This window comes from Halichoerus grypus, chromosome 12, assembly GCF_964656455.1.
Source record: "Halichoerus grypus chromosome 12, mHalGry1.hap1.1, whole genome shotgun sequence".
Taxonomy (NCBI): domain Eukaryota; kingdom Metazoa; phylum Chordata; class Mammalia; order Carnivora; family Phocidae; genus Halichoerus; species Halichoerus grypus.
This window is the reverse complement of record NC_135723.1, coordinates 88,680,600-88,707,508: the sequence shown is the minus strand read 5'-3', so window position 1 is coordinate 88,707,508 and position 26,909 is coordinate 88,680,600. Positions and strand designations below refer to the sequence as shown.

At 42.1% G+C, this 26,909-nt stretch overlaps 1 protein-coding gene across 11 annotated transcripts in view; it reads right to left on the bottom strand.

The window, feature by feature from the left end:
* The window catches only part of CALD1 (caldesmon 1), a 203,326-nt gene that overhangs the window by 14,327 nt on the left and 162,090 nt on the right, over positions 1-26,909 (bottom strand). For 8 of the 11 annotated variants that reach the window (XR_013442883.1, XM_078059585.1, XM_078059584.1 and 5 more), the window contains 6 exons: positions 24,958-25,104; positions 19,722-20,667; positions 18,392-18,466; positions 13,179-13,321; positions 6,385-6,655; positions 3,717-3,857 (listed from right to left, as the gene is read on the bottom strand). Coding sequence is in view for 10 of the 11 variants with exons in the window: in XM_078059585.1 (XP_077915711.1) it covers positions 3,717-3,857; positions 6,385-6,655; positions 13,179-13,321; positions 18,392-18,466; positions 19,722-20,667; positions 24,958-25,104 (1,723 nt within the window). In the remaining variant the exon portion in view is untranslated. The remainder of the gene's footprint in view (positions 1-3,716; positions 3,858-6,384; positions 6,656-13,178; positions 13,322-18,391; positions 18,467-19,721; positions 20,668-24,957; positions 25,105-26,909) is intronic. The other 3 variants (XM_078059588.1, XM_078059587.1, XM_078059582.1) reach the window with 2 other exon arrangements.

The window sequence follows — 26,909 nt, the reverse complement described above, 5'->3', positions numbered from 1 at the left end:
GACTCGTGGACTTTTTAATAAACACCGTTAGGCTGTTTATAGATGTTATTGGGGGCATTTCATTCTTTCCAATGATTTCTCACAATGATAAACGCAAACTCATTAAAAATAAAACTTCCTGCAAAAAAGTGTTATCGGTAGCCCTGAGTTTATGGGATGAAGAGTATCTTAAATTTTATTTTTCTGATTTTAATATAACTTAGAAGTGTACTTCTGGAGAAAAAGTTCCCAGCTGAATAAGGTGAAATACATTGAAACCACACAATGCACTGCCATTTTTAATATTATCCATCCATCCATCCATCCTACTTTAACCCTGCCAGCTGGTCAGCTAAACAACTAACCAAAAAATTACATATTGAGTACTCACTCTATAAAGCTGAACACTCAACAATGTATAAGACAGTGTCCCATTCTTTAAGGAGAACATAATTAGTAGGGGAGACTAGTAGAACATACAAATAAAACACTTCACACTCAATGACAGGTACCATAGTAAAGAGAAGAAGAAAATGCTGTGGCCTTGGGAGGAGTGACTCTCTGGGGTCAGTGGAGAAGTTTTTCAGTAGTTTTGATTCTGAGCTGAGGTTTTTAGTTTATAGTTTACACAGTTTTATCAATGAGTTTATGGAGGTAAGGGTAGGGGGAAGGAGTGCACGAGTTATGGGGACAGGACATTTGTGGCAGAGCAAACCCATGCACGATTTGGGGAACACAGGCAGGGCAGGGGGGTAGGATGGAGGAATGAAACACATAGGGGAAGGACAGAGGCACGAGGAAGGGGCAGCAGAGGTGAGACTTTTTCTCTGTAGCACTGCCAGCATCCTTCTGACTCTGGGATGAGCTTGCTAACCTTGGCTATGCCATTAATTCAAATGACGGAGATTCTGACTCTGACATGTCCTTTTGTATCTACAACACCAAATACAGCTTGACTTCATCATCTCATTTTGTCAGGTCTCACCATCCATTTACTGACGCATTCCTATTGGGAAATCCTGAACTTCATCTAGATAATGTAACAATGTGTACTGAATTTATACACTAAACAAATTTCTGTAGAAGGACTTTAACGAGAGCAGTTGGTTCTTCTGAAGACCAAGAGGTGGCAGTGTTGTCTCGATAAAACTCAAGGGAAAGAAAGCACGCTATTCATTTTAGAAAATTGGCTCTCTCCTTACTCTACACCCCTTCCACCACCAAAATATGAAAACAACAATAATAAAAACCCAATTTTAAATTTAATTTACTTACAATTTGTTCTGTGCATGTTTTACGTAAGAAAAACCATTCACTGCTAACAAAATTTTAACTGAGAAACCAGGTTCAGAGTTCCCCAGACAAGGAATAGGAGTCATGAGAACTTAACAAAATACATGAGTTGATAATATTTTGAGGTCAAATAGCAAATGTTTTCCCTTGAGCTGGCATTCTACAATCTTAACTCATGACCACTTATAAAAGTCGCCGGGCCAAGAGTATCAACGACTGTAGGAATTCAATCACAGAATACGAAATTGAGCTCTAAAACGAGAGCCACAGCAAATTCTTCAAGGCACATACTATGGAGAAAAGCAACAGACTGCCTTTTCCTGAAAGCATGTCTCTTATATAGGAATTAAACATTTTTTGGTTTTTTTAGCATAAATACTTTGCTCACACATGCCTCTCTAGCAGAGGGAGTAGATGAATGGCTTCCTAGGAACACTGGATGAAATGGAAAGCCAGGAGTCTGGTTGAGGGAAAGACCAGAGAAGTAAGTTGAAAAATTTAGTAGAGAAGAGATATTTGAAGAAGGAAAGGAGAATGGGCTATAGTTTCTCCTGAAAAGAATAGCAATTAGAAGCTTAGATGACTATGGATTCCTTGGTGTTACCAAGACTGTTCAAAGAAAGTAGCTCGGGTGGGATTTCAAGGAGGGCAGAAAGAGAGAACATAGCTTTCTTTGATTATTGATGAGCCAGAAACACAAGGACCCAGACCGGGAACAGAACTCTGGTCACTGCATGGAGATAGCCTGAACTGAGTGGGGTTTTTGTTTTTTGCTTTCGTGTTTTTCTTTTGTTTTGTTTTGTTTTTTGTTGTTGTTGTTGTTGATTTGTTTTGTTGTTGTTGCTGCCTTTCTGCTCTTTCTTCTATAGCAGGGTCTGCAAACTATGGCCCATGTGCTCATGGGCCTTATGCAGGCCATGGTTTTCACACAGCCCTCAAGCTAAGAATGAGTTTTATATTGTCAAATGGTTTAAAAATCCAAAAGAAGAATATTTGGGGACATAGGAAAACTTTGTGAAATTCAAATTTCAGTGTCTCTCAATAAAACTCATCCACTCCACAAAGATTCTCTCTACTTATTTCATTCTGCTCTGAGATCTCACTGCACTGGAAGTCTGCAGTTGGTTACCTGGTAATTCTTGGGATTCCCCTGAGCAGTTGACTATGGTAATGCCATGGGGGCAATGGCTTGCTTTGTACTTCTCTCCCTCATAGTACTTAGCACCTATTAGGTATGTTATAAATATCAAATATGAAACAATAAGATCCCCCTGTGGCTTAGTTCTGATTCCCCCTGAAGCAGATCTTGAGAAGAGAGGGTTCAAGTATAAGGAGTTTATTTGGGAGGTGTCAGACTATGACTGGGACCCAGATGATCATAAAGACTAAGTGAAGCTCTTTCAGGATCAAACATGCTGATTTTCCTGTGAAACAGGTAATAACTGTAAAATGTAAGTAACTGGCTTTTGGTCATTTTAGTGGGCCACATGAGATGACCTCACACACACAATTATAGACACACACATGCATATATTTAACCAGCTGGAGCCCAGCTATGATTCTCTACTGGTTTTGCCCATCACCTACACTTTGTAGCCTAGCTAGGTTGATGGAAAATGAGGGAGAAATAAAAGTGTTAAAAGGTCCAATCTCTGAAGATTCATTCATTCATTTATTCATTCAGCAAATATTTATTGACTATCTTCACTGTGCCAGGTGCTCATTAAATGTTAACTCTCAAAACAAAACACATATTTGAAAATAAGGGCACATTGAGTATAAATAATAGATAGCGCTTTCTTGCTTCTGTTCTCTTTTCTCTCCATGTCAACCCTTCCCTCTTCTCCTTGACTGGGCTCCCTCCTGCTCATTCTCTTTTCTCTTACCAGCACTTTGATCTTCATCAATAAGGAGCTGTGCTCCTTGAAGGCAGTGCTGGGACCAAACTTATCTTGGCAAAGGACCCTACACAAGTTACATTTCATCCCCTCCTGTGATAACAGCTTTCAGATTTGACCAGTACCATTTCCAGCTGCGCTACTTTTAATAATGACAAATTAAAAATGAACAGCTAGCATGAAAAGCAGCTCAAACCTTTATAATATAGTTGCCCACTTTATAAACTTTAAATGTTTCCATTTTCAACTGCTTGAAGCAATGAGGCGTCTGGAGGGCATGGGTCAGTGAAATCCAGAGATAATTGCTGAATGTCACTTTAATGCATACCAAAGCATCTAATGAACAACAGATACAAAGCTCTCCACCTTATTTCTCTCCTCCCTACATGTTACAAAGAGAAGCTGTGAAAAGGCTGAAAGAAGGAGCAAAAAGCTAAATGAAGCAAAGGCTTTGAACGATGAATAACTAAGTAAGTGGCTAAAATCAAGTTTCCATCACATTATAATGGAGGTGTTATAAGAAGGATTTCTGGGAATAAGAAATACCTTGAGAGATGAACCTTTAGGAGTGAAACACTTGAATGGCTTCTTGTCATCTGATAAGCTGTCTTCAGGCATCTTCTGACGTTTCTCAGCAGCTTCTGCCCGTCGCCTTTCAATCTCTTCCTTTAGCCTCCTCTTCTCTTCCTGAGGGAGAAAGAACATATAACAAGGACATCAGTATGAGCTTCAAGAGAGAAGGAAAGAGTGCTGTAGGGGAGAGAGCACTAGTCCCAGAGGAAAACGAGCCGGGTTCTGGACTGGATGCCACCCCTTCCTCAAGGGCAGTGGCTAGAGATTAAGCCTGAGCCCAAGAGTCCAACTGCCTGACTCACACTCTGGCGCTGCCACTTCCCAACTGTGTGACCTTGGCCACGTCACTTCTCTGCTCTGTGCCTCAGTTTATCATCTGTAAAATGGGGATTATGATAGCTGCCATGAGCTACATGAGAAAGCCCATGTAAAATGCCAGGTCTTGTGCTCAGTATGAAGCTGATCGTTATCATTACCATCCAGTCAGATCATTTAACACTGACCTTCCATTTCTGTGTATGTAAGAGGAACATAAATGTCCCTTCTCCCTCCTTCCTAGGAGAGTTGTGAAGACAAATGAGATAAATGATGTGCAAAGTTATATAAATCTAAAGTATTATATTTACCAAATTGTACAAGAGATAATTGTATGGTTGTCCCCGCCTCAGCTGAGGAGATTATTTTAGATGGTTTGACAAACCTGAAAATATGTAGACACTCACCAGAGCAGTCACGGATGTTCACAGTGTGTCTCATTACTCCCTCTGTGCCTTTCTTCCTGGTTTACAATACTCTCCCATCCTCTCTCTCAGGCAAAACATTCACAGTGCTGATCAAGTGGCACATCCTCTGTGAATGACTGACTGAGAGATTTGTGTCGTCTTTTGTAGTTTTAGAACTATATGTTCTCAAGCAGATACTGGATGTTCATCTGGCAGAATGATTCTCTGTGTTATGGGCTGAATGTCTGTGCCGTGCCCCCCCCATTACAGTTAAAGTCCCAGGCCCGAAAGTGATGGTTTTAGGAGTTGAGGCCTTTGGCAGGTGATTAGATCACGAGAGTGAAGCCTTCATGAATGGCACTAGTGCCCTTATTAAGGAGAACCCAGAGAGCTCTCTTCCACCTTCTGCCAAGTGAGGACGCAGTGGGAAGACTGCTATGAACTGGGAAGTGGGGTCTCACCAGACACAGAATTTGCTGAAGCCTTGATCTTCAACTCCCCAACCTCCAGAACAGTGAGAAATAAATTTCTGTTGTTTATAAGCCACCCAGTCTATGGGAATTTGTTATTGTGGCTGTCCTGACTGACGACTGTTCGGTAGGAGGTTAGACCAAATCATCTCCTAGGTCCAATCCAGTTCTAAGACTCAGTGTTTCTCTTCTGCCTTCATTGATACTCTGTTCCTCTAAATAACAATAACAACAATGATAACAGTAATTATAACCAAGCCTCAACTCTGTAAGTAGACATTATTTCACAGGCAAAGAAACGAAGTCTTAGCTTATCTTAGTTCAGTAACTCTGCCGAGGTCCCAGCTTACAAGTGGCAAAGGATACCAGCCCAGGTATGTTCGATTCTAAGGCACTATCATCCCAAATACTTTCCAACCAAAGGCAACTGGCTCATTGAGAGCTGGAGTCAGAAGCGACCTTGGAATAATTTATCCAAACTTTCCACACAGGTCAGGCAATTTTTGCAGAGGATCCATGTCAGAAAGCCATCAGAAGTCTTTTTGCATAGTTTGAATCATGGAAGGTCACTATCTCCTAAGATCAGAGGGAAAAGCTCTAAGCTGATTTGGAGAATCGATGTCCCAATACTGATTCTACCACTTACTAGTCAAGTGACTCACAGCAGTCACTTAAATACTCTGATTCCTTTTTCTTTGTCCATAAAGTGAGAATAATAATACACCTCAGGATGAAAGGAAAGAATGCACCTTGTAAAGCTGCAGTTGGTTAAGCACTTTTTCAGTGTTCAAAATTTGCCTTCTTGTAACTTTATCTGTTGTTTTTAGTTCTGTCTTAAAAGACGGAACACATTCATCTGTTCATAATTACTGGGCTCCTGCTACATGCCTGACACTGTGTTGGCTCCTGGGTTTACAGTAATGAACAAAGCAGATACTGCTCCTACTTGTGACGACCTCATCTCCTGACTCTTCCACGAAAAAAAGAAAAATTATTAAAAAAAAAAATCTATCAAAACTCTTCAAATATCAGAAAACAACTATCATGTGACTCTTGGTTCTTATAACTAATCTGCAGACCTTTTCATCCTTTTGTGCTTTCTGTTCTTTATTGAGAGACAATAGAGGGGAATGGGTTAAGGCAAATGGGACCGTGGGAAAATTACTAAGCCACTTTGTGCCTCAGTTTCCTCATCTGAAAAATGGGATAATAAGACTACCCACATCAGAAAGTTATAAATGGATATAAAGTGCTACGCATAAAGGTTTTAGAATTGTGCCTAGGGCACAGTTAACTTTATTGTTCTTAAAATATATTTGTAAGAGTCCATGCTCAAAAGAGCAGCTGCATTCCACCACGAAAAAATTACTCCCTGGGCTAGAAGGGTCACCGGACGTGGACTGGGGGCCGGGGGCAGCTGCCGTGGCAGCCGCGCTGCGCCCTCCTTACCTCCTCTCTGACTTTTCTCTCTGCTTCCTCCTGCTTCCGCTTCTGCTCTTCCTCCTCCAGGACCTTCCTTCGCTCCTCCCGCTTTTTCTTCAGCTCCTCCAGCTCCTGGGCCGCCTCCTGCTGTTTCTGTTTGAGCTTCTCGAACTCCTCGCTCTCGGTTTCCCCACGGCGACGGCGAAGCTCCTCCAGACGCTTGCCGGCCTCCACCTGCGAAGTGCCTTCGGCCTCCTTGGCCTCGCTGGCCCTCGCTCCCACTCCCGCTCCCGGGCGGCTGTCCGCAAAGGCAAAGGGGTTTGACAACCGTCAGCCTGGCAGCCTCCCGCGAGGGAGGGACGTCATCTGCAGGCTTTGCATCCCCCACCAAAAGAAATCTCTACTGCCCGTGGTCAGACAGTGGATCTTCACACCAGCCCCAGAGGTCTTGGGGTCTGCCTGCAATCTCAAGGTCTGGATCTGATCCCTCTCTGCCACTTACCCTTGGTTTCCGAGCTGTACAACGGGGCAAACAGACACTGTCAGTGGGAAAATGGTGCATGGACAATGGGCAAAAGAGTGCAACTGCTATGGAAAACAGTAGGGAGGTTCCTCAAAAAATTAACAGTGAAACTACCATATGCGCTGGCAATCCCACTTCTGGGTCTATATCCCAAAGAACTGAAAGCAGGATCTTGCAAAGATATCTGTGTGCCCTTGTTCCTAGCAGCATTATTCACAATCGTGGAGAGGTGGAAGCAACCCAAATATCCATCAACAAATGAATACACGAACAGAGGGTGGCGCATACATGCAGTGTAATCTTATTCAGCCTTAAAAAGTAGGGTGATCTGTCACAGGCTACAACATGGATGAACCTTGAGGATATTATGCTACATGAAATAAGCCAGTCCCCAAAAGGCAAATCCTGCATAATTCCGCTTACAGGAGTTATCTACAGTAGTCAATTCCAGGGAAACAGAAAGTAGAACCAGTGGCTGGGTGGGGGTGGGGGCGGGGGGGGGGTGGGGAGTTGTTTAATGGGTATAGAGTTTGAGGTTTGGAGATGTTTCAGAACAGTGTGAATGTACTTCACCCTACTGAGTTGTACACTTAAAAATGGTTAAGATGGTAAATTTTATGTTATGTGTTTTACCACAATTAAAAAAAAAATCCACGCGACATGCATGATACAACATGGAAAAACTGGGCAAATATTATTTGTTCTATTTACCTCAGTGGGCTATTCTTTGGATCCCATGAGATTACATATTAAATAAATGTTGACATATATTATAAATATCAGTTGTTAATGCTATTAGACTGAATTCTAAAATCTAGGTGTGACCCTAGGAGTCCTCTGCTATAAGTTACTGGTTAATTTGGATCTGCCTAGAATCATGGATCAGGAGGCAAGACTTAAAGGCTCAGGCGTGAGAGACAAGAAAAGACGACTGGAACTAGGGTAGGCACTGAAATAAATCTGCTCATCCACATCCTTGTCTTGAACTTGACTCTAGCAGCTGATCTCTGGCAGATGAAATTACCCTTTGCCTCTTGATTAAGAGCTATAAATACAGTAATGTGTGTCCATTCTTACACAGCTGCTCCAAGAAAGTTCGTAATGACAGCATGACCTTAAGGCTTCAATTTGCGTGGTCTATCATGACAGGAATATTCCTAATTGTGACTTAAAATTACTAAATTAGCCCTGATGTGGTATGGTTAGCATTGTTACTTATGCTTTATATGTCCTTTTCATATTTATTATCTCATTTAATAGTCACAATAATTAGGGAGTTGGCAGATTAGGTTAATACCACCATTTTACAAATTAGGAAGTGGTGGACGAGAGAGAAAAGAGTCTGCCCAAACTTTTGGTAGCAAGAAAGTGGTAGAGCCATGATCAGATTTTAGTGTTTCTCTACCAAGTATACTCTTCTTTCCACTGTACTATCATTATATCAGGAGTTAAATATGGTTTGTCATAAAGTAAAAAATCAACTGAATCGAGCATATTAGCCTCGACCTCTCACCTCCTACCTTGAGGACTAGAGAGTCTGGGAGGGATGTTTCCCACCTGTAAGTCTCTAGAATTTCTATAGTCTAAGCCTAACTACCTTCCATGCTTCAGTGGAAGCAGTGCTTCATCAGATGGCACAGCTTATAAAACAGCAAGAAAATGGGTACTTTTTTATAAGTTACAAATAAAATTGAAATTAGGGGTGCCTGGGTGGCTCAGTTGGTTAGGCATCTAACTCTTGGTTTCTGCTCAGCTCATAATCTCAGGGTTGTGAGATCAAGTCCCATGCCGGGCTCCGTGCTGGGCATGGAGCCTGCTTAAGACTCTCTCTCTCCCTCTCTTCCTCCTCTTTCCCTCTCTTAAAAAAAAAAAAGAAAGAAAATCACTCTTAAAAAAAAAGAAATAAAATTGAAATTATGTTGAAGTTTTCTTTTGGGATTAAGGAGAACCCACAGGGATTTTATTGTAGAATTGGGAACATGTTAAGACTAGAGACAGAACATTATCCCAGGGGTCCTTAGGTTAAAATTTTACTTCAGAACTGGTATTCTTAGTGTTCTTACATAAATCATATAAAAAACATGTTGGTGGTGACAGAACTGCAGCAGAGCACTACGTTGTCACTGGAGCAAAACTCACGTGAGCTGGATCCTCCTGGCACTTTCTTTGGGAGAATTTAGTGGCATCCTCAAAAGTGTGCCTAGTTACAGATAGTCCTTAGCTAAGTGACAAGGATGTGGCTTGCTAGCTGCTTAAGTACTTATTAACAAGCAGTGAGGTCATGCTCAACCAGCTCTGAACACAGGTAGCCCATCCCTAACACTCTGTCTAAGGAACAGATGAATTACCACTGTCTGATATCATTTACTTGGTGCAGAGAAGGGCTCAGTGTTTCTAGTGATGGAACAAGAAAAAAAGAATAAAAGAGAAAATGAGTTCAAGACTACATAATTACCAATACTGATCTTATGCAAAAATCTCATGCTTTTTAAACATTGAGGAAGTTCTTTTTTTTTTAAGATTTTATTTATTTATTTGAGAGAGAGAGCGTGCGCACAAGCACAAGCACACAAAAGGGGGGCAGAGGGAGAAGCAGACTCCCCACCAAGGAGGGGACTGATGCAGGGCTTGATCCCAGGACCCTGAGATCATGACCTGAGCCAAAGGCAGACACTTAACCAACTGAGCCACCCAGGCGCCCTCAAACATTGAGGTAGTTCTGAGTATACTATGTCCTTTCCAACCTTTTCAAGCTGCAGGATGGAAAAATCAGTATTGTGGATTATAATCAGCATTAAAACAAAACAAAACAGAAAACATCAGAGTGCACTGCATAGAGCAAGGGAAAGTACCATCTCTTGACATGTTTGTTTCAGTTATAAGTATGCATGTAGCTGTGAACTGGGTCATGATGTAAAATTTATTTCTTGCCAAGAGTTTAGGTTAAAAAGTTTTAAAATATTGTTCTAGGCTCTTGACGGTTAAAGATGAACTTTTAAACAAAGGTTAGAGGGTCCCTTAAAACTTGGATGTTGCTCTTTCAGAGTCTTATAAGGTCATAGGTCTGTGACTCCAGAGAGAAAATCTCTCTGTGTTAATTCAAAGTCTTTCCATCTTCAGAAATGAGTTTGCTCTCTGTGTTCATCATGTTAGTGTACAGCAGTTAGACTGGCAGAAACTTCTCTGGATTCCACTAGGTGTCACTCAGTCTTCATCTTGGACACTGAAAACGTCCGTCATTAGGGACTGGCTCAATAAATCATGACACATCCATCTGGTGGAATACTCTAACATTATTAATTGTAAGCTTATATTCATTGGTACAGAAAGGTGGCTATGATATAATGCAAGAATCAATTTAAAAACATATATTTATTGGGCGCCTGGGTGGCTCAGATGGTTAAGTGTCTGCTTTCAGCTCAGGTCATGATCCCAGGGTCCTGGGATCGAGTCCCGCATCGGGCTCCCTGCTCAGCAGGAAGCCTGCTTCTCCCTCTCCTGCTGCCTCTCTCTCTCTCTCCCTGTCTCTCATGAATAAATAAATAAAATCTAAAAAAAAAAAAAAACACACAAAAAAAACACATATATTTATAGTTATATTCACACATATACATACTATATATGTCTATTTTGAATATATACACATAAAAGGTATCTGGATAAAATGTTACTGGTAGTTATCTTTGGGTGGTGGGTGCTCTATTTTCTGAATGTTTCATATTGAGTATCTTTTTTTCCTATAATTAGAAAAAACTTTAATTACCACATTAAAAATAGATGGAAAGCAAAAGAAATTCCTGTTTTGTACTTTCTATAAAGCCCTTGGTATAATCCACTTTTTCTATACCTTGCTCATTGAGTTGAGATTTTTTTTTTCATGTTTTAGAGAAAACAATGTAATCACAGAAAACAGAAATATTGGGATGCCTGGGTGGCTCAGTTGGTGAAGTCTGCCTTTGCTCAGGTCATGATCCCAGGGTCCTGGGATCGAGTCCCACATCGTGCTCCTTGCTCCGCGGGCAGCCTGCTTCTCCCTCTGCCTACCACTCCCCCTGCTTGTGCATGCGCGCTCTCTCTCTCTCTCTGACAAATAAATAAAATCTTAAAAAAAAAGAAAACAGAAATATCAAAGGGGGCAGTAATTAAACATGAGGAGCTATGCTCAAAACAGTAGCAAGAGTTTTATCCATGTCACCTCTACTCAGATGTACCGGCATGCCCTCAGCACTAGGATGACACTAATATGGAAATTTCTTCCAGAAGGTCTCTCCTCTATCCTTGGCTTCCTTAGGCGTAAGTCTAGATGAGCATCAGACCTTTCACCATGAACACAGTTTGTCTGCACTTAGGCTAGTAGGCACCTGGCTATTCCACATAGAGGCTCCTACTCCCTTCTCGATACAGCTCCTTGCTTTATAAGTATAGACAGCAAAACCAGGCATCCCTGCTTCTGTTGGCATCAACTTCGAATTGAAACTAAAACTAACCTATGTTAGCAGCTACACAAAAACGAATGATACGGTGGCTGCTTGTTTCTGTCATTTCTTTTTCTGACCAAAGATGGAAAAATTAAGGCCAGAGTCACATTTAAGAATTCTCAGTGCTACACCTGTTGCCATCCTTGTGATTTTTCTCTTTGAATTCCCAGGTCTCTGGATTTCCACACAATGGGTGTGTTAATTATTAATTTGAGTTTGGACTAAAGCTGGTTGGCAAGTTTGCTAATTGTTAACGAAACTTCTTTCTACTGACGGATTTTTAAAAAACATTATTTTTCTTAACAAAAAATATACTCATACCCACAAAACCTATTTTAAACTATCAAATAATAAGACAGTAATATCATTAGGCAATACTCATTTGATATTTTTCATGAACCTGACACTGTTCTAGGGCCTTGAAATACTAAACGACTGGCACTCCAGCAAGCTTTGGACTCAGCTTACCGGCCGGAATCAACTCAATTTCTAGATTTTCTATGAATTCTTAATAAACTCTTAATGTTCTACTTAAAGTTTACTTTCTTGCCAATCCCAAGTAACATCTATAGGATCTATGCATCCTCCTTCACAGTTTACTTGGGCATTTTCTGCACACATTTTCTTCCATAGGCTTTCCCTTGGATAAATGTGATTACCTTTCTGCTCAAATTTTTGTATAGAGAAGTTGTTTGGGGGGCAGTTAAATGTCCCCATTTTATCCTGCTTAGAGGAGCAGAGCCCTAGTAGCTCTCCTTGCTTCTGAATGCCACAACGGCTTTGGTGTAAGGAATACGTCCGACTTCCACACAATACCTGCTCTTGGGGACTTTCTTATTTGAACTGTTGAGAAAAACAGGGTCCACAGGCAAGACTGCTGCCATAACAACCCCATGGGAATCCACGTTCCAGGACACCTGGCACACCAGCCAGTGACATAACAGAGGCAGGAATGTGGCACCAGCGGTTGGAGGGAGTGTATGTGTAGGACTGGGGCACAAAGAATCTTGTGGCCAGGTGTCCATGGCAGGCTTCTGTAACTTGAGTCCTTCTACAGAACTGGTGGGGCGCTCTCACTGTTCAGTGTATCTAGAAGTAAGGATTTACCTGTACGTACTTGTCTATCTGTCCTAAAATCAACTGTCCAGGTATTCAACATCATGGGGGGGCGGGGGGGGGTGAGGAGGGAAAGCTGAAGCTATGCAAAAGGGTTCTCCAAAGGGTATTAAATGGAGCACTAGGGCCCTGCCCTATTCCTCCCTCTTTGAGATTCCCAGTGCAAATTAACATCAAGTGCTCTCAAAGTCCTGCAGTAAAGAGAGCTAATTAACTTAGTTCAACCCAGCATTTCCCAAGTATTTGGCCACAGGACAATCTCAGTTTTAAGCAACATTTATTTATAATCTTTAAAATAATACATTCTTGAAAATGATACTGAAAAGTCTCTCTTAGGAAATTGGCTGGGCTATATAGAGAATCCATGATACTAACCCCAGTCGTAATGTTTTCTACTGAACTGATCTTACGTGAGCATATTAAGTCAGGGAACAAAAACATGGATCCTAAGCATGATCTGCTTTGCTAAATAATGGGAAAAGCAGATTAAATCTTGTCTGAGCAATGACTGCCTGTCTTCTGTTAGTGATTGATAGCCTGACCTGCTGACTGAGGATCTTTGAGACAATGGCCAATGACTTCACAACAGAAATATGTTGCCCGTTTAGCACGTTTCTGTCTGGAGGCACAGGATAGGGAGGCTGATTATTATTTTTTTCTTCACATGTGAACACAGTCATTGTTAAGTAGTCTCTGTTTCTTACCTGAAAGTATTCTCGGTGTGTTTAAGTTTGTGGGTCAGGAATTCTCCATTCTGTGACTTCACTTCTGTAAATCCCTTCTTCCCATCCAAGAAGCTCTTCACTTCTTTGGGCTCTTTGTCCTTTTTAATCTTCTCATCTTTGATCTAACCAACAGTACACATCAGAAAGAAACATAATGATAAAAATCCCATTAGGTTTTGGTTGGTATCATCAAATAAGACCCAGAATTATTAAGCCAGAAAACTCAGAAGTAAAACCAACCACTGGAGAATGATGTGGTAGAGCTGGGGTCAGAGGAAATTCTTAGAGCATGAGCTATGGTCCTCCAGCCTCTGTGCAAAAACCTAGACCACAATTTTAGGAAACCAAGATCATCCCTGATTTCACTGGGGTTTTGTTTTCAAGAGCAGTGGAGGTGTTACTGTTTGGAAACTATTGTATTCTGGGAATTCCATGTAAGAGCAGTTCTTTGTAGTTCCCACTGAAAAGAGTGATCATTAGTGCGGCATTGATGGGAGAATGTCCGGGTTGGTTGGACGGGTTTTTTCTTGGATGAAGACTGTGTCTTTGAAAAGAACCCAAATGTGTTGAGGAGGGAAAAAGGAAACCTACCAAGGAAACCCACCAGATCTGCCAAGCCAATTTTGGCAGATGGCAGAGGAAGCCCACCCTTGTATTTTAATCAAATGAGTAACTAGGGTCTGAGGATAGAAGACATAATAACCCTACCTTTAGGGAGACGACTCAGACCTGTGGGACCATGTCTGTAGTCATCTAAACCACTATAGTTCGAATGGAATAGGAAACCAGAAGTGGTTTTGTGATGGTCGGGAAGACAGAGGAAGGTGATATACGGAGAGCGGGTGTTAGCTTTAATTTTTGTGAGTTTTGTATTACCAGGTCCTCACAGTAAATGAGACACATTATTTCAAAGTAAAGTGAAATTTACATAGCTTGTTAGGGGGTTGAGATTACCTGTATCAGCTCACCCATTCTTTAAGGATGAGTGAAAACAGGAGAGATTCATTATTGCTCTTTTCAACATAACCAGTGACAAGACACTTACGTTCTAAAGCAAGCAACAGAGGAAGGGTAGGCATAAGAAATTGGGCCTTCAGGTACCCAGGCTGGCCTCCCTTATCTGATCACTCATCTCTTTCCAGCTATTCCTCTGATACCCTCTGAACACTTACTCCTAAAGTGCATGTCGTACTAAGCACAGTACTTTTTTTTCTCTTTACCGATGAGCCTTGAGTAGTCCTTTGCCTGACTGCCTTCTTTGGATGTTATTTGATTAAATTACCACAGATGGACTATTCACTACCATGTTGCCCTAATTAGTTAAGACTTCAGTCTTTCTCCAAGGCTATTCCTTGGACATGCTTTAAAAAGGGGAGCTGTTGTTTTGCCATTCTCTCTGAGAGCTTTGTCTGGAAGTCAGAGAGGCTGAGTTTTTGCTCCAGTGCTGTCAACCGACTAGCTAAAATGAAGCCACCTGATTTCTCAGGGAGGTTGGCTCTACATACATTAGAAGAGAGGTTGGACCAGAGGATTCCTTCCTCACCCTTCATCTTGTCATTTCCATCTTGGCTCCTGATTTGTCGTGAAAGGCTAGAGAGAAGAGAAGGAAGCTCTGACCGGTCCTACAGCTTGACTACAGCTCCCGGTGGTGTTCACCAGGCAGGCAGGAGCAGGAAATGCCTGTTCTCGTCCTGACCCTCATTGCTGGATATTGCCCCAGATACCAGGACTGGGGTTTGTCTCCTGGTTAAGAAGTATCTGGGGATGCAAATTTAGGGGGAGGGGTGTCCCATTTCAGGGAACCCACAAAACACATTCTGAATCAAATCTCATGGTTTGTGGAGCACCACGCAAAGAGAAATGCCCTCTAACTCATTTCTCCTATTTTGGAGTCAGAGAGATTTCCATTCTCCCAAAATGCATTATCTGACTCATTGACCAAAAATGTGTATAAAGGAGGTTTTTAAAACAATACATGTCTAAGAGAAGAAAAATCCCGCCCCCCTTTTTTTCCAGCTCTGCCTTTATTGGCGAAGGTTATAGAGGATGGTATGCTTATATTCTCTTTGGAAGACTTAGAAAAATTCTCAGTGAAATAATGATTTGAGTTTGCAAGTAATTTTCTTTTCTGGAAAATAAATTCATTCATTCATTCATTCATTCATTCCATAGTGCCTTTAAATTTTAAGGAGCATAGTGGAATAGATTCGATAGATTCAACCTAAACTCATGAGATTCTGAGGGAAAAGCATTTGATCTGCTAGGTCAGAATGTTACAGTGAAGAAAATCTGTGATGGGTTCATAGGTGGCTAAGTATCCTGAAGAGTTAATGTGCTTCACATTCAGATAATATTAGCATATGAGAGGCTCTGGTCAAATGTGACATTTGGATAAAACTCTGGATATTTGGGGTATCCAATGGGCTAACACATGGCTGTATGGGTGGGTGGGAATTCAAGTGACACATCCTGGTGCCAGAGAGACCCTCAAAAGGTCAAGTGCGCAAGTCAAAAAGACTGAGCTGTCAGTCTCTGTAGAGTAATGCTTTGCATTATTTGATTTCAGGAGAGTGACAAGAACTGATGCAAGTTACATTTCACATTAGGTTTGACACATTTCTGTTAGACTCAGGAGCCTCAGTTCCTTTTCTGGGTCCAATGTCTGCCACATGGATGTCTTTGCTACTGAAAGTTTGGTCTGCAAATAACACGGACCTCACTGGTAAGCTCCACCCAGACCCACTGAGTCAGATTCTGCATTTTGTAAGATTCCAGGTGATTTATATGCACGCCCATGTTTGGGAAACTTTGGTACATGATATGAATATCAGTTCCAATATTATATGAACAACTCTGCTGGAAACAGGTTTTCTGTTAGAGGCCAGGAAAAAAAAAACAACAACTCTGGGGTGAAGAACTAAAAAGAGGCGTTTTATAATTGGAGAGGAGAAAAAGAAAGCTAAGTTTCAAGGTTGGTGATGTTCTGTGATCCATCACTACAAACAGTTAAAAACTGCAGGGCTGCAGGAGGAGAAAGAGAATTTTTTCCTGAGGTATCGGAGCAACTTCTGGAAATGTTTTCTCTAAGAAGTCTCACGTGATGTTTGTGTTTACTTGTGGTTGACCGATCCTGTTTAGCTCCTTGAAAGGAAATTTTTTTTGTTGTTTTTTAACAAAAAGGGGGGAAAAAAAGGAGGAGGGTGTTGGAAATGGCTAAATCATGTAAAATATGATTCAAAGTTGTTTATATAAAGTAACCACACAACTAGCTGGAGGGGGGAAATCTAGTCATTCAACTAGTAATTTACGTATGCAATGTTAAAGCAGGAATGCCAGATTTTTTTTTTCTTTTTCTTTTGAGCCTGGGTTGAGTGTCTAATCTGGCCTTGTGTAAAAAAAGAGGCCAAAAGTTTTGGGACTCCAGAAGGGGGTGCAGAGCAAACTGGGAAAGGAGCAGGTCTGATATCCACCGATATTGTTGGGACTGGGGCCTTCTCTGAAAAGAGGAAGAAGGATGATTTGGGTGACCACTCACGAGCCCTTCCTTGCTCAGGGGCACAATATAAAGACACAGAATGTTTGTGTCATTAAAAACAAACCACGGGGCGACTGGGTGGCTCAGTGAGTTAAGCGGCTGCCTTCGGCTCAGGTCATGATCCCAGGTTCCTGGGATCGAATTCTGCATCGGGCTCCCTGCGCAGCGGGCTCCCTCTCCCTCTGCCTGCCACTGTGCCTACTTGTGCTCTCTCTCTCTCTGTCAAATAAATAAAAAAAAAAACTTAAAAAAAAATGACATCTTAGGGAAGTCAATTACATTTTAAATACAGAATCCAAACAGTGCTCTTTCAGCTTCCCCTCCCCCACTGAGTTAGGACTTCATGCCCTCTTCCTTCTGGAAAGCTATTCACCACCAAACACCACCTTTATCAAAGAGCCCAAGTGGGACATTCCTGTCTGAGTTTAGCTCCCAGTAACTTTCAGTTTTTTAGATGAATCTGTAGGTGTTCTATTCTGTGCATTCCCAACAATATTCAACCATTTCCTTAGCTGCCTCATTTGAACCAAATTCAGCTTTCTAGTTCTTAGCATTTATGCTTCCACCTTCCTTTAAATGGGTGGTGTTTGCATTCAGTATTTACTCCCAAACACCCTCAAGTTCTATTAGAAACAGGAAGGTACGTACGTCTTAACCAAAATAAACAGAACATGATCTAGGGGTTCTTAACTTTTTTCTGCGAATCTTATGAAAAAGCATTTAAGAAAATAACCATCCCCCTGCTTAATCTGGTTACCTCATTTTCTAAATATGGATTTTTCTGTCTCTTAATATGTGCCATACTGGGCAGAGACGTGCAGCAGGACTCCATCTGAGCTGGCCCTCAACAGCTCTGATTCAGTCCCATGCGCAAAGTAATCCAAATCTTCCTACCTTTGATAATTTAGTTTTACCATGTTTAAGCACTTTGAACGTATGCGATATTGTCACAATTTTTAGGATTACTTGGAGCTAACGTAAGTACAACGGTTAAAACGAGGCCAGGCTTTCTGATGTGGCGTTTTGGTCACGTGGGGCATGATTACATTCTCTCTACACCCGGCCCTGTTCCACTGACTCGCTTACTTACCTACAGTCAAACACCCTGGCACCAGCTCCTGTGTGTGCCTCAGAAATGCAATGCAGAACATTTTGCCAAACTTTTCTTTTGAAAACCAAATACCGTCTTCAGTTCATCGAATTTTCTACTGAGATGTGGGGGAGTGTTTTTCCTTTGGAAAGCTAAATCATTAATCAAAGCCAGTTGGAAATATTCACAATTGAAATGAAAGTAGGATGGTCCAAGGAGGAAAAAAATAGCACTTAGAAGAGGAGAAAGCAGGAAAAATGGATCCGAGCAGTGTTTTTCAAGCTTTCTGTGACCCACAGCCAGGACAATTTCTATCACAATGTAATACTGCTTACGATGCCCTCTGATGTCTTCTATTCAATTTCATGTCTTAAAACGTCCATTGACACATTTAACTACTTTTGAGATGCTCTAAGTTAATTTCACCATTCAATGAATCATGAAGTCAAGTCATGGCTTGACAAACACTGGATCAGAGGTAATAATTTTGAGATCAGCAGACCTGAAATGTCATGGAACACTGCTCTCTGTTGCTTTATGATTAGGTTATTTTTCAGTAATATTTACCTCTTTTTTGAAGGTAGGCTTTTCTTCTTGGGACTTTTCTCTTTTAGCTTGTGCTTTGGCCCCCTTTTCTTCTTCCTTTTTATTTTCAAGAGTGGCAAGGTCACTCATTTAAAAGAAGCCCTTTCTAGCTTACAAGAGTGAGAGGGTGCTCAGGTCACTTTGCATGTGGCTTAGGATTTTGCTGACTCAGTGCTCACATAACCCTGGGTGCCAGTGATTCTAAACAGCAACATGGGATTCTCACGTGCCTGCCATTGTGCTCCCTGAAATCTAGCGTGACGTGGTGGTTCTTTGTGCATGTTTACAAAACTTGTGTGTGGTTTGGTGCATTTTGTTTCTGATGGGTCTCAAATGTAGCTGTGGTCATGAGCCCCTTGTAACAAGCAGGAGTGAAAGACAACTTCAGCACAATGCAGACTCAGTGATAGAGAGTTCTCTATGCAAAGGTGAGTATGCAAGCATCTCTTTCTTTCTCTTTTTTTTTCTTTTTGTTGGGGGAGGGTAGGGATGGAGGCCGTGGTTAGGTAGAGTGCTTTTAATGCAGGCTTGCAGACAGAAAAAAAATCTTTCACAGCTTGCAAACACCTCCTCCCCCTCATTTCCACCTTTCTCAGGCTACATGAGTTTATTTGTGTCATCCCGATGGTAAAAGCAGCAAAATGTATGCTCTTAATTACCAGTCAGTTATAAATTGATGCCACCCCAGCTGAATGGCTTTCTGCAAGTCTGCATTAAGCTCAGGTCTACATGATGGCAAAGGTTTTGACATACTTAATGAAAGGTCCAAACTGGCTTCTTTACCTCCTTTATTACCAGCTTATTTCAAGGGGGTTACTTTTGCCTTCTTAAGATGAAATTTCTGACCATGATTCTTCATGTCATTATCCCATCCCAACTTGTATAATTTTTAATTAAATGCCAAACACATGGATAAAGGGAGGAGTTATGGTCCTCTTGCCTCATGTAGACCCATGGCTAGAGATAAGCTGTCAAAAGGAATGAATTTAGATGCAGGTGCAGAATTACAAGTCAACACAGCACTGCTGCATTTATCATCTTTGGGTTAATTCATTTTTCTGGTATTCATAACAAGCAAGCACAGAGCAATTAATTTCTCTCTGGCTGTCCCAGTAAATTTGGTTGATTGAATATTTAGCCATCGATCGATTGCTTCATGCTTGCATATTGCTATGGCCCAAAAAAATGAACAGCTTGCCGAACAAGCAAGCACGTGGGGCTGCAGGATCGTGCCTGGGTCCCAAGTCTGATGTGCATTACATTTCTCATAAGTCACAGGCATCACACATTTGGTGCAAAATGCTTACTGTACCTGTTTCTTTTGCACAGCTGTCTGGAGTTTATCTTCTTGTACTTTCTTTTCGTTTACCCATTTCCCTTCCATTTTCTCGTCTACCTTTTCCCCTTTGTGCTTTTTCTCTTGCATTTCTCTTCTGTTCTCTTCTAGCTGCCGAAGCTTCTGCTCTTCTACCTTAGCTTTCTCCTCTTCCTCTGCCTTTGCCCGCTGCCTCTCCTCGGCTGCTCTTCTCTCTTGCTCAACCCGCTCCCTCTCGGCCGCCTCCCTCCTTTCTCTCTCTTGTGCAGCTGCTCTTTCTTCTGCTTCCAGTCTTGCTTGCTCCTCTGCTACCCTCTGCTCTTGCTCAGCTTTAGCTCTTGCTCTTTCTTCCGCTGCCAGCCTGGCCCTGTCTGCCTCTGCTTGTTCCCTCCCTTCCGTCTCCATCCCGCCATTGGGGGCGGCCTCGTCTGAACCCTGCTCCCGCTCCCCCTCTGTTCTAGGCTCTTCTGCCCTGAGCTGCCCCGTTTCCAACGGCAGGGCCGCTGTTCCTGTTGTTCCGCCTTCCACCGTCACCTCTACCTGATTTTCTTCCCGGCTCCCTTGCTTTGGCTTCTCTTCCTCCTCTTCCTCCTTTTCTTTTTCTTCCTGCTTTTTCTCCTCAGCGTCCCTCCAGTCGTTCTTCTGATAGGACTTGGTGATGATTTCCGTCTCCTCTATCTCGTATCTTTCTTGGCCATGCTCGCTCTTTTCTTCCTTCTCGGCGGCCTCGCTGTCGGCGGCGTTATTGTGCAGCCTTCTGCTGGGGAGTGGCAAGCCCGTGTCCGTGACCGTGGGGTCGAACTCCTTCTGCCGCTCCAGGGCTTCCTGAAGGCGTTTCTGGCGTCTCTCCTCCCGCCGAGCCAGGCGCTCCAGGAGCGCAGCCTCATCGTCGCCCTCCACCTGTGCGGGCGAGGTGCTTGTCTTGACCTCCTCGTCGGCCACACTGGACAACAGAAACGACACCAAAGACAGACTGCTGATTAATGGGCCAGCGGGATCCGCGAAGCCTGATGCGCGCCGGGGCCGAGGCTCGTGGTGGCGTGCGTGCCCAGGGGACCCCCGCCCCCGTTATCCTGCTCACGCAGGCCTGCCTGGTGTTCAGCAGACCGCACACGCAGGCCTCTGCCCTTGCTCTTTCTCTGGCCACCGGCGTCTACTCTACCTGCGGGAAGTGCTTTCAGGATCAACGCGCCTTGGGGCAGCCGTCAAACAAAATGCAGGAGCATTAGTGTATAAATACCCCGGCTCCCTTCACCTTTTGAGTCGGGTAACTCTGAGGTGCCTGCGCTGCACTGGATCTCAGAGTCTCCCGGTGGAGGTAAGCTCCGGATCCCAGCAGTGGCCATGAAACCTTTATTTGGTTGCTCTCCCTTCCTCGGTTCACTTTCCCACACTGCGACTGGTGTTTCCAGGGATCGGTTCCCAACTGAATACTTGTGCTTAAATCTTTTTTGTTTCAAAATCTGCTTCTTGGGCAACTCAAACTAAGACAAGGACCAAACTGAGAAATAGTGAATTCCTCTAGTATCACAGAGTATTTTCACCTGTCGCGAAGTCACCTAGAATTCCTGAGCTCGATCTGTGGGACACAAGGCACTTGGAAAGGAAGCAAGTGTACGTCATAGTGTGGGGATGCTGTACTTACACCAGTGACCCCCATGGTACAGACATCTAACCGTCCATCACAATTCATGCTCCTCCCTCCACAGTCCCAGGGAAGTCACAGCCGGTCAAGGATTCTATTTCCTACCCTCCCCTCTTCCTTGCATCTAGGTGGAGCCATGTGTCCAGTAATTTCCAGTTGAGTGTGAGCAGAAGTGATGTGTCTAGACCAAGACAATTACAAAACAGAAGTGCATTCTCTACCATCTCTCTGTTGACTAGATCAGAAAACTTTAAAGCCCCAGGAGTTGACAGAGTCACAAGAGGAAAGAAAGTAGGTGACCAGTTCTATCTACTACTCAAAAATGCCCACATTGGACTCATTTGTGTTATTGCATTAAGTTACTAAAATTTGGGGCTTGTTGTTATAGCAGTTGACATTACCCTAATACATACATCGTCTGCATTCTTTGTCAAGATTTCCATGAATAAAGGGTCTTTTGCCCTTCTCTATAGTAGACAAAGAATAGTTAAATTTGATACTTATTATAAAAGAAAAGAAAATCTCTAAAAATCAAACTGTACCATATCTATCACCTCACTCACTATTACAGCTCAAAGCCAGGGCTATTGGTCTCCACTGGCAGGAAACAACCAGTCACGTGATACCAGAAACTGTGACCAGAGTTGGAAGAATATGTCTTGTAATGTTTAGAAACTCCATCAAATTTCATGGTTCATACTGAACTGGGCCCTTTTGAAGTTCGAGTTCACTTAATTTTGGAAAAACACATTTCACATTTAACAATAAGAAATGGCAGAGTAAAGGCTAGATTTTAAACTTTCTTGGCTTTAACTCTTGCTGTAGGACACTGTCTCCATGAATTAGACATATAAGTATTAAATTTCCCTAAAAATACAAATAGCTTAGAATTTAAGGGGAAACATCTACACATAAGGAATTTGGATCAACCGAATTCAAATTATTATTTTTTTTTTTAAAGATTTCATTTATTTATTTGACAGAGAGAGACACAGTGAGAGAGGGAACACAAGCAGGGGGAGTGGGAGAGGGAGAAGCAGGCTTCCCGCCGAGCAGGGGGCCCAATGTGGGACTCGATCCCAGGACCCTGGGACCATGACCTGAGCTGAAGGCAGATGCTTAACGACTGAGCCACCCAGGTGCCCCGAATTTAAATACTTTTTAAAAGGTACCATAAATTCCAAAGTGTTAGCCAGATGAAAGTACTCTTGAGTTAAGAAACCAACAGATAGGGGCATCTGGGTGGCAGGCTTGGTTAAGTGTCCGACTCTTGATTTTGGCTCAGGTCATGATCTCAGGGTTGTAACATAGAGCCCCGCTTTGGGTTCCGTGCTGAGCATGGAGCCTGCTTATGATTCTCTCTCTCTCCCTCTGCAGCCTTCCCCCACCACCACTCACATGTGCACAAGCTCTCTCTTTCTCTAAAAACAACAACAACAAAAACCAGATTCTACTGGATCTTTCTCTGCCTACTTATAAATCATAACAACAATTGTCAGTAGAGTTGAGTACCATTTAGGGTCGTTCAGCCCCATGAAGAACACTAATTCTTCTTGTGGATAATTAATATTTCAGAGATAAATTATATATTCTCAGATCTGAATATGCTTTATTGAAGGAGTGCCTGGGTGGCTCAGTGGGTTAAGTGTCTGTCTTCGGCTCAGGTCATGATCCCAGGGTCCTGGGATCGAGCCCCAAGTCAGACTCCCTGCTCAGCGGGGAGTCTGCTTCCCTCTCTCCCTCTGCTCCCCCTCACCTTGTGCTCTCTTTCTCTCTCAAATAAATAAAACCTTAAAAAAAAAAAAGAATACGCTTTACTGAAAAAGAATTTGTGAATTAATCAACACAATGAAATAATTACTACTAATAAATGTGAAAAAAGAAGAGAAACCCAAGTAGAAGCAAGATTTTAAAAGCAAGAATACTACTAGTAACTTTGAAGCCACTGTTAATAACCAGATTCAGGAAAGGCCTCAGAATGCCATTTTAAAACTTTTTCTTTCCCTTCCCGTTCAACTCAAAAATAGAAAAGACAGTGAATGACTATATGCAGCCCTCTTCTGTGAGGCTCTGATAGCATTTTCCTGATAACAGTTAAAATTAGGTGCTTATTATGTGCAAGGCACCATGGGTTTCATATATAGTATAATTTCATTTAAATTTAACAACATTCCTAAGAGAGAGGTACAATTTTCATTTCCATTTAACTGAAGAAAGACTGTTAGGGAAAGGTCCAGTTGGAATTCAGAGCCAGTATGAACCCCAGAGAACGTATCCACAACCTCTTTGCCATACTTCCTCCCTAATTAGAAGCTACTTACCAAGAAACAAGGTCTCTACGTCTCCACCTAACAACAGATTTCCTTATTGAATTCATCCGACCTGACAGAATCTTCAAGACTTTCAGAAACCTGTGTACCCACTCATATTTAGGTTAAAGAGGCCAGAACTGTTTTCCTTCAGATTTTCTTGTTAGATTGACTTAAAGGAACTATCAACAACGTCCTCCCAACACACACAAAATAAAATAGACTAAAACCAAAACCATACACAAGATGTTGTGTGGTAGTTGCATTACATTTATTCAGTCCATAATTGTAAATAAAAATTAATTTTTTTCTCCATCCCCACCCCCAAATATTCTCATCTTTTTTATACCTTGGGGCATATAAATGACATATACTCCCAAGTGGCATGATGAACTGTATGACCTCATATGTGTGAACTTATAAAAGCCCATTTTGAAGAAGCTGAACCTATTAAAAGCTTTCAACTGTCCTGATCACTACCAAGGCCTGCATAGGAAAAAATGTGCTAGTAAACTCTCAAGCTTGTTTGAATAATTACATTACATTAAGCAAGATTCTGCACCTTGCTGAATATTGTAGTGATCAGAGAATACTGATTGAGGCTGTAGATCAGGAAAAATAAGGCATTTGCAATTTATGTCTACTTTAAAAATTGAACTATTATTTACTACTGGGAGGCACAGAAGACTATTAAGCTAATAAATCTTCAGTTCAAAATAGATGACAATAGGGGCGCCTGGGTGGCTCAGTCAGTTAAGCGGCTGCCTTTGGCTCGGGTCATGATCCTGGGGTCCTGGGATCGAGCCCCGCATGGGGCTCCCTGCTCTGCGGGAAGCCTGCTTCTCCCTCTCCCTCTGCCTGCCACTCTGCCTACTTGTGCTCTCTCTCTGTCAAATAAATAAATAAAATCTTAAAAAAAAAAAAAAAAAAGATGACAATACCCTAAAGAATGAATGTAAATAGCTTTCCTTATTTAAAGATGTAACCCATCATAGTTAGTAAATAAAAAGATTACTAGACTATAAAATAAAACACTTCAATTGGGGTGTGTGTAGAGGATGGGAGAGGGGAAGAGAAAGGAGTAGTGGTGTCTGAATGTCTAAATCAGTTTGACTGTCCAGTCTGCTTAGGTGCCACAATGACCACAAAAATGACTGAACAAGTTAGACTGAGAAAGAGTTGAGCCGGGCTGAGAAGGGAATGCTTTGCCCAACACATTCCATTCATCAGACAGGCTAAGAAGTGACTTAGAAATTCTCCATTCCGAAAAGGACAGTACCTGTTCTGGGCATTCACCTCCACCTGGTCAGTCACCTGCCCCAGGGATTCTTCCTCCTGCTTCTGCCGCAGCCTCTCCTGCCGGGCGCGGCGGCGCCGTTCGCGGGCGGCCTCTTCCTCATCGTCGTCGTTCCTCTGGTAGGCGATCCTGCGACATCACAAAGACAACCTCTTGAGCTACCAGCTGCCAACGATCTTCACCAGGTTCTTCCCCGAGCTCGACCACCGACTGAACCAGACAGTTCTAAATGGATCGTTCCATTGCGTAGAGACTTGATCTGAATAGTTTGCAAACTTTTAAGTATCTGAAAAGCATGAGTCTAATAGCTACACGGGACAATTTACAATGATCAAATAATAGCTTAACCTAAAAAAAAAAATGCACAAAAGCAGGCTGTGGGTTAGTATAGATTTCTTTACTAAGCTGCTTATTAGCATGTTAATAAGATTTAGAAGCAGAAATCCAAAGCACTGAATCAAAAAATAATCAAAACACTTATTTAAAAGACTCAGCATGTCGTATAGATTATTTGTGTACACTGTCACAAAGGACAAAAAAGAATCAAGTTATCAAGCCAGGATTTTGGCATTAATAAGCCCAAACTGCTACTTAAAACGGAGAGTAGGATACGCTCTTGGCTTGGATTTTATTTTTTCCTTTCAGTTCCTTTTCACTGGAGAGGGAAGGTGTTATTGACAACTGATAGGAGGGCTTCCAAGTCAGTGTGGCTCCCTGTAAAGCCCTCTCCTTTGCTCTAAAAAACATGCGTTAGGATTCTACCACCCACATGTTGGGCCCATCATGGTAGCCCCCAGGTGTATACATAGATAGAAACCCAACAGCTGAGGTAGGGAGAGGAGGCACAGAGGGCTCTGCACACATATGTGTTATTCAGCTTTTGTAGTTTGTCTGGAGCAGATACCTCTTTAGGAAAATTATACAATCACTGTCACTACATTACGTACATTTCAATTAATAGTTATTCCCAAATAAAGAATTGGAGCTGGAGGACTACAGATGTCCAAACTCAAGAGAAAACGACCTGCATGGTTACCCTGGTTCCTTGTGAAGGAGAAATGCATACGGAGATACAGAGTGCCAAGGAGGCATGGCTAGGCTGGCCGGCCTGGGGCCAAGCTGGCCGGATGGGGCCATGGGTTGGGATGGAGCTGCATTGCGTAGTGGGCTGCTTTTTACATTGGGGAGTTAAAGTGCTCTTTTTACGGTGTTACTTACACATCTACAAATAGAAATCCAGACATATAAACATTTCATGCTTATAATTCTTATATAATGACAAACCTAAAATAATTTACAAAGGAAAGAAAATAAAACAGCAGAACCATATACTTTGTACCAACAATAGGAACCCACTATAACTGATGATGGTTTGCTTATGTTAGATTACAAATGAGACATCTTCAGGCTTAGATCCGGCACTTTATTTCATCTGTTTCTATCTTTGACTTCAAGAATACGAATGCTATGAATGTTTTTCACCTATAAAAAACAAGATTAACAATTCCAAAGGTTGGTTGGTTTGCTCTTTGTTGCTTTAGAAAATCTGACTTCATACTTACTAAAATCTGCTAGTGTACAATACTCAACTGCCAATATAAATAAAATGTCATAGTAATTCTGTGAAACTCACATAAGAGAAGGATGAGAGATGGTGTGATGTCATTAAAGGAGGACTAGCTTAGGACTCAGTAAACCTGGCTTCTAGAACTGCTCTCTTACTGGCTGGCAGCCCAGCCTTTTACCCTGAGTTAAAGTCCCTTGCCTGTAAGTGTGTGACAATCAAATGAAATCCCGGATATGTTATGGTAAGGCATTTTACAGTGCAATATTTTGTTGTTATTAGCAAAGTTCAGTTGAGGAGCGGCTTTGTGAGGAAAGATGAGTTCAGTTTTAGACTTGTTGAATTTGAGGTGACAGCATGACATGAATCA